At 38.8% G+C, this 12,441-nt stretch overlaps 1 protein-coding gene across 2 annotated transcripts in view; it reads right to left on the reverse strand.

The window, feature by feature from the left end:
• ccdc186 (coiled-coil domain-containing protein 186) overlaps nt 1–12,424 on the reverse strand; it is a 28,019-nt gene extending 15,595 nt beyond the window's left edge. For both annotated transcript variants that reach the window (XM_031751919.2, XM_031751918.2), the window contains exons 1-8: nt 12,286–12,424; nt 9,826–10,816; nt 9,379–9,505; nt 7,727–7,855; nt 4,817–5,029; nt 4,322–4,441; nt 3,491–3,595; nt 2,732–2,830 (exon numbers count right to left, since the gene is read on the reverse strand). In XM_031751919.2, coding sequence (XP_031607779.1) covers nt 2,732–2,830; nt 3,491–3,595; nt 4,322–4,441; nt 4,817–5,029; nt 7,727–7,855; nt 9,379–9,505; nt 9,826–10,763 — 1,731 coding nt within the window. In that variant the 5' untranslated portion in view covers nt 10,764–10,816; nt 12,286–12,424. The remainder of the gene's footprint in view (nt 1–2,731; nt 2,831–3,490; nt 3,596–4,321; nt 4,442–4,816; nt 5,030–7,726; nt 7,856–9,378; nt 9,506–9,825; nt 10,817–12,285) is intronic.
• Nucleotides 12,425–12,441: the final 17 nt, after the last annotated feature.

The raw sequence follows: 12,441 nt of genomic DNA on the forward strand, positions 1-12,441 counted from the left end.
CGCTATGCAGATGATAACCGTGATAAATAGTTTATGTATTTAGCCATCCAGTTGCAAATAATTGCAGTCTAATTTAAAAACGCATACGATAATGAGTACAAATCATCTGTGCAGCATCTATTTGGTATACCCCGACTGCAAATAGCTGGCTAGTTACATTTGCTTGTATTCTGGTCATCTTCCTACAGAAAAGTAAGGTTGCTTAGTGCCATATCGTGTTGCAATTAAAGTGACATCCTGCAGCAACAATGTCATTATTTGTGGAGAAATTTCAGAATTTATCCTTTTTAGCTCTTTTCAGAGCTGGATTTAATGTGAATTTCTGTGAATATAGACTGCAACAGATTTACAGAAGAAAGATTTGCAATATTTGCTGATTAATTACGGACTGCATTCAACCTCAGGCTGATACCAAACAGACTCCATCTTATTGCCGTTTTGTCACTCTGAAGATGGCAACTGAATGCGAGTGGTCATAGACCTGTCAAAGTCAACAAGATCACAAGTTGCAATAATTCTGGCCCTGCCAGTCTCCAATCACTGTTTTCCCTCATGTCACCGGACCCTTGTTTCTCATGCTTTATATTTAGAAACCTATTATTTGGCCCCAAAAACCTCTGAAATCTAATCAGTGTATAACAATACCCTGCCCTCCAGTACTACTGTGAGGACCATGGAGTCATTTTTCACCAGGACTGGTTGTTTGACTTGCAAATGAAACATGCAGTTGGGGCCACACCTTCTTTCACTTCCACACTATAGTCAAAATACGAAAGAAACTCTGTGATTCACAGTGATGTTGAAATACTAGCCAGTATATTTGTCTATAAATAACATTGGACAGAACTCTGCTAATTCTGACTGATTATTACAACTTAAGTTCAGTGGTTTTACAAAGCAATGTAACTATCGGTCAAAAAAGAAAATCATACAGTTGCAGAATTTTTAATGCAGAAGCATTCCTGGGCAACCTGTGTGTGTTATAGTAATCTGTTCATTAAAGTCGCTTTATTTATGCATTAATTAAGCGAAAGCAATGACCATCTTTTTAACAAAGCCATTACCAGTGCTACTAAAAGTCAACTTTTCCCAGAAGCTATTAGTAGTCTGTGGTAACCACGACAACATGGCAGTAATAGAGATGCTGGTAAATTTTCTACTGTTGATTCTTACATTTATCCCTTCCAATCTAATTTTATAGCCAAAAACCAATGGAAACTTTTTACTTGCATTATTTATGACTTAGATGCATCATCACTTGAGCATAACACACATACTAAAATAAACATAGGCTTGGACCAGTTTATTCATCAGCAGAGTAGTGACATCTGCCAAAAATCAACATCCATGATAAACCCTGTCCTAAAAACTGTTTCCACACAGTATCAGCGATGGGTCTGCAATGTGCTCTCCAGTTACTGGGAAGAATAAAATCTCTGACATAATACCTAACTGGATGAATCTCTTTATGATTGAATTTTGAACCCTGAAGAAAACAAAACAATGTAAAACACTTCTGCCACCTTAAATCCATCAAAATGTAAATCTAAGACCATCTCATTTAAACACAGACATTTTAAGGACTTTCTAGAAAAATAAAACAGGCTGTAGAATGAAAACAGGAGATGCGTGATGTATCCTGGGTTGTTGTTGAAATGCACAGCTTCATATTGATTATTTCTAGGCCATTTATCTTTAAAGTGCATTTCCCTTTAGAGTGGGAAGCAGCGAAAAACAGGCCATTGTGTTTGGATTGAGTCCACGTTTGTGCCTGCGTGTAAGGCATGTCTGCTCGGGGAGCACGAATGCCAGTTTGTTATCTCGTCCAAGTTAAGGCAATTACACTTCTCAAACTGGGAAAAACAGGCCAAAAACATTTTTACTAGAAGAGCTGACATCGACAATCAATAAAAGGCTGAATAATGGCTTGGCGAATCACAGCGTATAACGTAGCGTGTAATTTTGAATTATTGGCAAATCTGGCTTACTGTTTGTTTTGTCTTCTCGTGGCTTATCACACAGATAAAAATCAAAATTGAGTTCACAAGTAAAAGTAAACCTTCATTCATCAAACAGTTATGTCACCCACTAACTATTGTTTTTGCCATTTTGCATAAATCACAGCCCATCCTCACAAAAGGCAGAGCTAGATTTCTCACTTGGAAAGTCAAAGAAGCCCCAACTTCACAATCCAAGATGGCAGCATGGTGAAAAAGCAATATAACTGCAAAACATAAACTCAGGATGACATATCTCCCAAGTCAGACATCTGACTTTTAACTTTAAAGAAAGCGACTCAAGTTACAAATCTTTAGTTTTATGCAGTTTAACCTTAATATCAACTAAGTGCACAAACGTAACCAATATATTTAAAGTTGCTGTTGTTTTTTTCAGTGTCAAAGGCTCCTACTAGCAACCTAGTTTAACAAGTTAATCTTCAATGAAATGGGCTGGTTTTTTTATTCTCTACATTATAAATCTTTTTGTGTTATTATTACAATTTTTTCCCTATTTTTCAGTTTTCAAATATAATAAAAAGTGGGTTTATTAACTCTTGTTAACACAGTCTAACAAATCTGCTGCTTATTCAGTAAATATTCTAATGCTATAATCCAATGCAGTAAACTGAACCAGACACGCAAATGCTACGTTTTGTCTTAGTAGGACAAAGTGGATGATAGGATGGGTACACATCTCTGAGAATGTGTTGTGTATGCATATTTAGTTTCACCTCTAACTGGTCTGTTTGTTCCTGCTTGTGTTTCTCCAGCTCTCCTTTCGTCTCCCTAAGTTTAGCATCAAGCTCATTGGACCTGAGTTCCTCTGATTCCTGAAAGAGAGTAGACAGTGAAGATTTTAAAAAACAAACAGGGCAAGGGTGCAAGAGAAAAGGCAAGTACAGTGTAAAAAGACAGGCTTAAAAAAAAAAGAAAAAAAGAGGGGTCTCAGTTGAAAGAAAAGATTTTTATAGGCACAAGTAAGAGGGAATAACTGCCAGTAATGATTTTCCATTTGTGGTTTATGTCATATTGTTTTATTTTTAAGTCTTACTTTCTGATATGCTGACACTGTTGTCTGCGATTAAAAAAAAAAAAAAAAAAAGTAATAATTTTTCTACCACAGAGACAGAGACTAGCACAGCTCTTTGCTACCATCACAAGGTACAAGTGAAAAATGCTTTTCTCTTGAAGCAGAATCAGTCGTGCTCTAGTTCAGTTGTTATTGAATAGCATATTTTTAAATTCTATGAAAAGAACAATGCCGCGGCAATAGCGTCATGCAGTCTTTGTATGCACGAGTAATAGCACGTTATAGTTGAAAATGAACTTTTGTGTTGGGTTAGGCCGTTTATTCAAAAGTAAGCCAACTGATTGCAGTGACAGATACAAATCATGCACAAATAAACACTTATTCAGACTGATTCTGGGAAAATCTACTTCTTCCATGGTCTTGAGCAATCTGTTATTTTCCCGTGTTAAATATCACAAACCTGGTATGTTCGAATCATGTCCTGGCAGTTCTTGCGGATCTGCTCAGTCTCTTCCTTCGCCTGGGCCAACTTGGATGTGGTCTCTCTCAGTTTGTCTTTAGTTTCCTGCAAATAAACACAAATATGCTTTTGTACTATCGCACTAAAGCACAATTTTAAGATGCACAGATACCTGTCAGCCACACAGGTTACCACATAGAAAAATCCAAGTGGCTCAACAGCTGTGACCTTCAGGAACCACCAACTTTTTTTCTTTTTTTTTTTTTACCATTTCCCCTCTGTTTATAGCCTCATATTTGCTTGGAGGCACTTCAAAAATAAAACCATTAGTTTGTAATAAGACACTCTCAAAAATAGCTATGATGTTAATGATGATTTTCTTGCAGGTCCATTACTGTACCATTTTCACCCCATTTCATTTTGCCTGTGAATCACAAGACGCCTCTAATCATGTTTTTTTATGGCGTGTCTGCAGACAAAAATGACTGAAGGGGATGTAATTTGTATGCTGGCGTAAGTCTTTGACAAACAACCGGTCTTTAAACTGAAGGAAATTAACATTAACCAGAAGAGGAATGCTGTTTTAATAATATGGGTAAGGCATACTCTGAAAATTGGAGCTGCATGTAGTCCAATTTATTAGTCATGTAAATGTGTCATTTTAATTTTTGAATAAAATTTGGCTCTAGCATGCTGAGGTGCACATGCTCACTCTATAATATCATCTAAATCCTGAGGATAATATATGCAACAGAGGTCAAATTAACCTTGTACACCTCGACTATTAAATTTAAATAAAATAACAAAATATAAACACAAAAGTTACATTACCTTGTGTGTATCTGCCTCACTCTTTAACTTGTTCTGGGCCCATTTAACCTTGATGAGATGAGAGTTGATCTCCTCCTTTAGTTTGTCCACTTCTCTAGTCAACCTGCCAACCTCCCCTTCCTAAGAACGCAGTGGTACAGATGGAAATAAGGACACATCAGCAAACAAATACTTGGTTGGGAGTCAACATTTCTTTTTATTAAACAACCTGCTTTTTGTTTCTCCCTGATAGTTCTAACAGAGTCCTACATCTGCAAACCACTGTAGGAAGAATAAATCTCTATCGCCCACACATACTCGCAGCTTCACTGAAAAACTAATATGAGGTCGCTTATGTGATCTAATTTTCACTGTGAAGTACAATGTATTCAAAGGGAGAGCTATGTCTATTTTTTTTATTATGTCTAGTGGCAAATTAGGCTGCATTTAAATGAGTTCAAATAGATAAATACAAAACTCTCTCTATATAAAACAGAGGCACTATAAAACCGTCACCTTTGCTTCATACAGCTGCTGCAGCCGCCCTTTCTCCTGAGCCAGCTGGTTTCCTCGCAGGGCCTGGCGATCCACCTCTTTGGTGGCTTCTCTCAGTTTCTTCTCCAGACTCTCTTTATCCCGCCTCAGGTCGAGGGCCTCTTTCTCACCCCGCACGTATTTCATCACCATGGCCTCCTTCTCTTGCCTCGCCTCATCACATTTCTTATTCACCTGGGGAGTTTTATTTTTTTAATATTAGGAGATGTCAGTTGACACTTCGATCACTGAGATACTCATATTGTTAGGTCCTTAAACATATCACAAAAACAACTGACGTTTCTCTTGGAACTGTCTAACAGCAGATGGCTGAGGCAGTGATTTATCAGCTACCTTACTTTGCCTCCCATAACCTGGACAAGTGACAGACAGCTGGAGAAACACATGCACCCTCCCCAGATGCAGTGGGGGTAGACTTCAGGACTGTCACTGTTCATCTGTCAGCTTGTCAGCATTTTACAAATGGAGCCAACAAGCTTTCCATTTGGCAGCTATATTAAAAAAAATAAAAATCTGCTCCTTATTGAAGGCAATTTATTAGCTTATTATTTAGTAAAGGACAGTAACGCTCCCAGGCTTTTATAAATCCCATATTTTTCTTTTCTTACACTAACAAAGGCTTAACTGTATTTTTAAAATGATTCAGTAATTCATCAACGTAATTAAACAAAATGGTTTTTTTTTAAAAATGGTAGGAAATGGTATCAAGGAACCAAAGGAGACACATTCAGTCAGTGAAAGCTTGATAAATAAATATGTGCCATTTACGCAGCTGATGTGTGTATGACTAAAACGATAGTAGGACAGGCTCTGCTGCTAACACAGTTAAACATCTAATATAATGTGTGGAGGAAAAATAAAATAATGAATGCGTTCTTCCATAATGACATTTTCCTTTTAGAAATATTATACATTCACTCTGCAAGTCCCAACCTGAAGCCCTTCATAAGCCGAGCACTTTTGAAGACCGAGCATCACCAAGGTGCACCTGCTGTGCAGAAGCTTTCACTTTCATGGACAACAGTTACGTCCCTATGCCTGATCTGTACTCTTTGCTCTAACACGCTGATGATTTATGAAAGCGAGAGAGAGAGAGAGAGAGAGCGAGAGAGAGAGAGAGAGAGAGACAATGTATAAGCTGTATAAGAGATGATATTTGGCAACTGACTAGACATTTTAACTGATCCCCTCAATCTTATTTTGAAGGTTCAGATTTTGCTAAACAGTTAGCTCCAGTCTTTTCCTACACATATTTTCCCTCACAGCTGTGTCACTGGTCAGTTTGATATCAATATTCTTGAAATCAGCTGCTTCTTGAAAAAAAAGAACAAAAGTCGAGGGACTACATTTCCCACATCACCGTCTATTACAGGTGATGGCAGTTCTTCTTCTCTTCTGTTTTTAATTTGTTGCAAGCTGGAGGTCTGCTCTGAAAAGAATAAGCAGCAAGTGGATAAACTAGTTTGTGTGCTGCTATATATCCTGCAGAGGAGAACAAGGCTTCTGCCACCAGCTGTGGTCTATGATGGAGCTGAAATCTGTCAATGGGCGATTCCTCTGAAAGGCAGCTGATTACACTGCTCTTTTATTTATTTGTTGCACAGTACTTGGGATGGAGTGTATTTGCACAGGAGAAACTTATAAATTGCATTACAAATTTAAGAAAGGCTGTGTATGCCTTCTTTCTTGTACAAAAGCACACGGGTCCACCAACCACTGTGGGGAAACTCAAAGGAAAGAAATTATCTTTTATTTGGCACAAAGCGTCTTCAGATTAACAATACCAAATGTTTTGATCCTCAGGGGCTCCAGCTGATTAGGAGCGGGACACACTATTAGTACAAGAGAGGAATGATTCAAGAGAAGGGCTTAAAGAGAGACAACCAAGTGCAAAATCAAACCCCTACTGCTCAATGAACAGTGAAATTAAAAATTGTAAAGTGTGACAAAACTGTCAAGAGAAAAGTCCCTTCCATGGTTTCAACCAGGTGTGCAAATGGTTGGATGAAAATGTGCTTCCCTGCACTATTCGTTTAACAAGTGATTAAATCTGCAATAACAAGAGTTTGCCGTGCTAAGACCTTGAACTTTCAGCTGCTAGTTTTGCGCAAACATCTTGAACGACAATGGGAATACAAAAGCCTGAGTAGTTTTGTAATTAGACTTCATTTTAACCATCTCAGCAAGTACTTTATTCTAAAGACTAACACAAAAATATTTAGAAGAGAATGTGACATTGACATTTATATTTTAGAAAGCCATATCGCAAACTAGAACTTATAGCAAGGGGAAAACTGTTTTATGTGATGCCATGATACCCCTATACTCTATTCAGCAAATAGGGGCATTATTACACAATGCGAACCTTTCTTGTATACAAAGTACATACAAAAAAAAAAAAACCCTAACTGCTGTGAATGATGTGAATGACTAGTCCAGGGTGCTTTGTTGTGGTTTGAAATGTCCTAATTAGCTGTCTGAGATGCTGTTTTTTCACTATGCGATCTCTCCCCCAGATGCTGTAACATTAGCTCTTGTCAGTACATTAATAACGTCAACACCATCAGCAGGCATTCATAAAGTTAGTGGTAGGAATGTGCACTGTTATATCTTATCAAGCTCAGAAAAACATTTTACCTACACTTCAAAAACAGTGACACCCACCCCACCTCCATCCAACCACTCAGTGCAACTATAATTTACTTTTTTCCCCCTTTGACATTTGTAAAAAATGTAAAAGCTGTGATAAACCTGGCCTACTGACAAGACAGAAACAAGAACAGAGATGCACATAACTTTAAGACTGAGGCAAAGCTAATTTGTGCTACCAGATTATCAAGGATGCAGGTGAATAATAGGTTCCAGTTGTACCTGTTCAATCCGGTAACCTGTCTCCTTCTGCATCTGCTGGAGAGCAGCTTTAGCTGACTGGTCCTGGTGAACCAGTTTATCCCGCGACTCCTTCAGTTCTTTCAGCAGCTCGTTTACCTTCGCCTCCAACTGCAAAAACAGGAATAGACAGTGTGATCAACTAGTTGGGTAATTTTGAAGTGTGGGCCACACCTGGGATAACCTGCTACGCAGGATGACAACTAAGACAGAATGTGGAATAACTAAATTTAGACAGCGGTTTCAGGGGTTTCAACCCCTCTAGATACTTGTACTGTAAACATGGAAATACTCCGTTAAAAAATAATGACGAATGACAGACGAGAGCCTCTTCTACCTGAAATATAATCTGTTAATCTGAAAGTTTTATGGCACAGTCTTTATTTTTTTATTACATTTCTGAAAAGTAAACAAAATTATGAAATTATTTTGGATTTTTGCTGGACAAAAATGATCCAGGCATATACTGGATGTGTGTAATAATAAAATTACTCCTGTCTGTCTGCTAGGGCAGTGCTTAAACAAACAATGTTACCAAGAACATATTAACCAATTATTGTTGCTTCCATGACAACAGCAATGCTTAACTGAGCCCGATGAATAGAAACGCACTTTATGTTTGTAGCTGTAGCTAGGTGGGTAAGCTTTGTAAGAAGCTTTTGTGGTGGGAGAAACCACAAAAAAGGCGGGATATTAAAAACTGCATAGAATTCACACAAATGATGATGTTCATGCCCATTGAATGCTAGCGATCAGTACACATCACCCGGCTGTTTTCTTTGACTCGCCTGTTTACCAGTTATACACAGCTGCACTCCAATTTTTAATCAAACTGATATGTGACAGTGAAGGGTACAACTTCACAAGCTTGCTTCTCCCATTTTAAACAATACAAAACAGACTAATTATTTTCTTGAATGTACCCTCATTCTCTAACTAGAAAAGCGCTCAGATATCCATCCCAGCAACTTAAAAGCATCAGGTGTGTCCACGGTTTTTGTATTTTGCTTAATGCACCAGGTCACATTCCATCACAAGTGCCAAAACCAAGGTTGAATTTGACAGATCAAAGCATTGCTGACCTCACAACTTTGCCAATTTCAATGGGCTTTTAACAGGCTCATACCACTGAAAAGCAAAACTCCACAAGATAACTTTGGTGAGGTTTGATCTGAATATCATTTTTGCCAAGTTTGGTAAAAACCACAAAAACATGTCCTTACAAAACTCTTCGACGTTATCATATACGCCAGCACTCCATTGTGGTGCTTTGAACACAGCTTGACCCAACAAATCCAACAGGAAAAAAAAATGCCATCTGGTTCAAAAGGTACTTGTATGAATGTCTGAATACTGATATGTCTGACAAGAAATCAGATAAAGACACTGAAGTGGAAAATTTTCTCGGTGATGGAAAAATCATTTGGTTAATGTGCTTCCATTACCATTTCTTATAAGTCTCTTGGAAAAAGAACAACAAAAAACTTGATGACACATCCAAATAAATATGGCCTATTAGTTTGGAATATGCTTGACTTTGACCAGGTTTTCCCCCTCATTACTTGAGTTTATGTCATAAACAGTGAATGCCATCTAACCCTGAACAACATAAGAGAGCATAGGGGCACACTGACCTTTGTAATGGTGGCAAAGTGCTGCTTTTCTGTTTCTGTCCTCCTTTTGAGCTCATCTCTCATTTTGTCCTTCTCTGAACAGATACCCAGGATCAGCTCCTGATGTCTCTTGTTTTCCTCAAGCAACCTGTACACACAAGAGAGCACACACAATCTCAATTCAGGTCAAGCCCATATAAAGTAGTTTTTGAATCTCTAAAAGAATTTAGACTGCTGCTATTAAGGCCAAGAGGCATAGATGGACAGGAAAAATCTGTGGATTATACTCTGTATTCATCACAAAAAATAATGCTTAGGTTTTGACATAAATATTCTCCTATGTCTGCTTTTTGAAAGTAAGAAAAAAAACATTAAATGAGTAGACTGATCCCATTTGAAAGCCAAGTACTGTAAATATGGCACTTTCTAATGACCTGCGATATGGATATGTATAAAATACCAACTTACTTCTGAATAGCCTTCTCCTGTTGTGCATACTTGTACTGCACACACTTCTCGAAGACTACCATGCATTCCTCCTGGTCTGTGGGGAGTCCATTGACAGGTGAGCTCCCTTTCTGCTCACTTCTATCGTCACCATGCGGCAGCTGACAAGCCAAGAGCTCAGACTCAAGCTCATCTAGGAGTGACTCTTGTGACAGTGACCGCTGGATCTGAGAAATAAGCTTTCGGCTGCAATCGGTGTCATAAGGACTTGCAGAAGAATTTGAGGGAAACAGGTTTTTGGCACTGGTTTGAGGGCTGGAAGCAAGCGAGGAGCTAAAGGTGTCAGAGTTCGGGGTAGAAGGTCCATTAGAAATACCGGAGGTTGTTGTTGAGTCTGTGGGTGAGTTTTTGGAAGCGCTATGGACAGAAGAGGATGATGGACTCTCAGCTGAACTACTATCCTCAGCAGGTGATGGCTCAGTAGGGCAATTTGCAACCAAGAGTGATGGCTGTTCATTGCCATTTGGAATGGTAGCATCAAAAGTCAATACGGTATCTTCTGTCCCTTCAAGAACAGAAGAAGAGTTTTCTACTACATCCACAGTAGGTACTGGGGCTACCAAAGTGCTACCACTCTCATTTGAGGGACTGTGTGGAGGCTTCCCACTTTCCACTAAAACAGTTCTGGTATCAACAGGCTCCTCTTTCACATCTGGATGTTCATGACTGCATGTTTGAGCTTCATGTTCCGTCTTTGTGTCCATCTCAGCAAGTGCTGTAGTCTTGACTGATTCACCGTCAAGCTGCAATTCATCTTTTGCCTGACTGCAAGTTTCCGCCTCCTGCGCACTGTTGAGAGAGATTTCTTCCTCCTCTTCTGCATTAGACGTGTTGACATTAAGGAAATTCATTTGGTGTGATGCCGTCGCCAAGGACTGAACCTCTGATCCTTCCATCATTTGTGTATCTGAAGCAGGACTGAGCTATACCCAGGTCCTCCTCTGACTCAAATCTGTGTGACAGAGAGAAAAAAAAGACTGAATGGAAGCAGACCGAAACTGTTTATTTGTTTCATTCACACCAACACAGCAGTTCTTCCGTGAACAACCTGAAATTCCTTTAAGTCACAGATACAGCGGTCCTGGATTACTATCATGTTTTGCCTTCCTTGTTAAGCTTAAAATTTCCTCATTTTAGTTCATTATGCAACCAAAAGGAAGCCTAAACTCAAAGAATTTCCCAACATACAGCCTCATTTGCTGCAACACACACAAAGGGGCGTGGACCTGGAAAAACCTGTGGTGAGATACAGCTTGAAGAGCATGGTACACACATAAGATAGGCATTTACGATTACTGTAAAGCCTGAACTTGCTTTCAAAATGCATGCATTCAGAAGTCCCACAATTAGAAACATCCGGTTTAATGAATTCATTCACTTTCACTTTTTATTACACTTCCTAGGGACTCGTGCATACTCTCCAGTCAAGGTAAAGAATAAGAAATAAAACAGCAATGGTTGAGAAAAAGAAATTAAAGACAATTTATAATTTAAGAAAATGTGTCTGCTAGCAGATCTGCTCTAAATGGTTTAAGGTTAGTAAACAAAGCCGTCCTATCGGAGTCTGAAGCCTTAAATTACATTTTCTTGATTTAAATAGCGTCTTCTCGGCATTTACTGTGTTATTCATTACTATGATTATTAATAACTTGGATCCTTTAAGTTATTCCCCCTTTAACAATGTGTTATCGTGACGCCCCTTCTTTGTTTCATGTCCCAAAATCCTCATTTGCCCCACCTCTTTCAATACCATCTTCTAGTACTGCTCTTATACCAACTTAGAGCGGTTTCTTTATGTTATTTACATTAATACATACAAATCATTAAGCTCACCATTACCCTACAGTCATAAATGTAAGGCTGCATTTACACAACGGCGTCTTCTGTTGACGCAGTGAAAGCGCAACAGCTTTAACAGATGCAATGCAGAAGATGCTCTGGTGACAGGTGCCATGCAATAACACAAGGGTTATTGTAATGTAATGTAGGCAGTCAGTATTATTAAAACATGCCGTTAAGTGTCCGAGCTTCCTGTAAGCAGCAGGCCGACGTCCCGCTTGTGTTTACTGCCGATTAATCTACATTTCGCTTCATTTAACGTTAGCAACACCTTTGATGGCTTTAGCTCGCTAGCTATTGATTTTGCCTTGACGGTGCTATGAAAACGAAAGGAAAAGAAAGACTGGCGTACGACATAAAATACCCTGCGAGTAAAATATAGCTACTAACAATATGTTTAACGCTAAACTACAGACTGATAAACTGTAAGCGTGCAGTTAGCCTAGAAAGCTAAGCTACACTGATAAGCCTTGTGTTAGCTCGTACAATCCAATCATCTCACGCTTGAGTTAGCGCAGCTAGCGCTAGCATCAAACATAAATATCAAAGAAAGCTTAATAAAGGCTGTTATAAGTTACCCACCGAGAAGGAAAAATCCATGGTGTGCTTCGATGTAGAAACAATCGGGATAAAAATGAACTTTGAACCCACCCTGCCTTACCAGCTGATCGCAAAACAAGTCACTTTGATATGACACATCAACAAATATGGCCACTGCAAGAGAACCGATGAGACGAT

Source organism: Oreochromis aureus, linkage group 8, assembly GCF_013358895.1.
Source record: "Oreochromis aureus strain Israel breed Guangdong linkage group 8, ZZ_aureus, whole genome shotgun sequence".
NCBI lineage: Eukaryota > Metazoa > Chordata > Actinopteri > Cichliformes > Cichlidae > Oreochromis > Oreochromis aureus.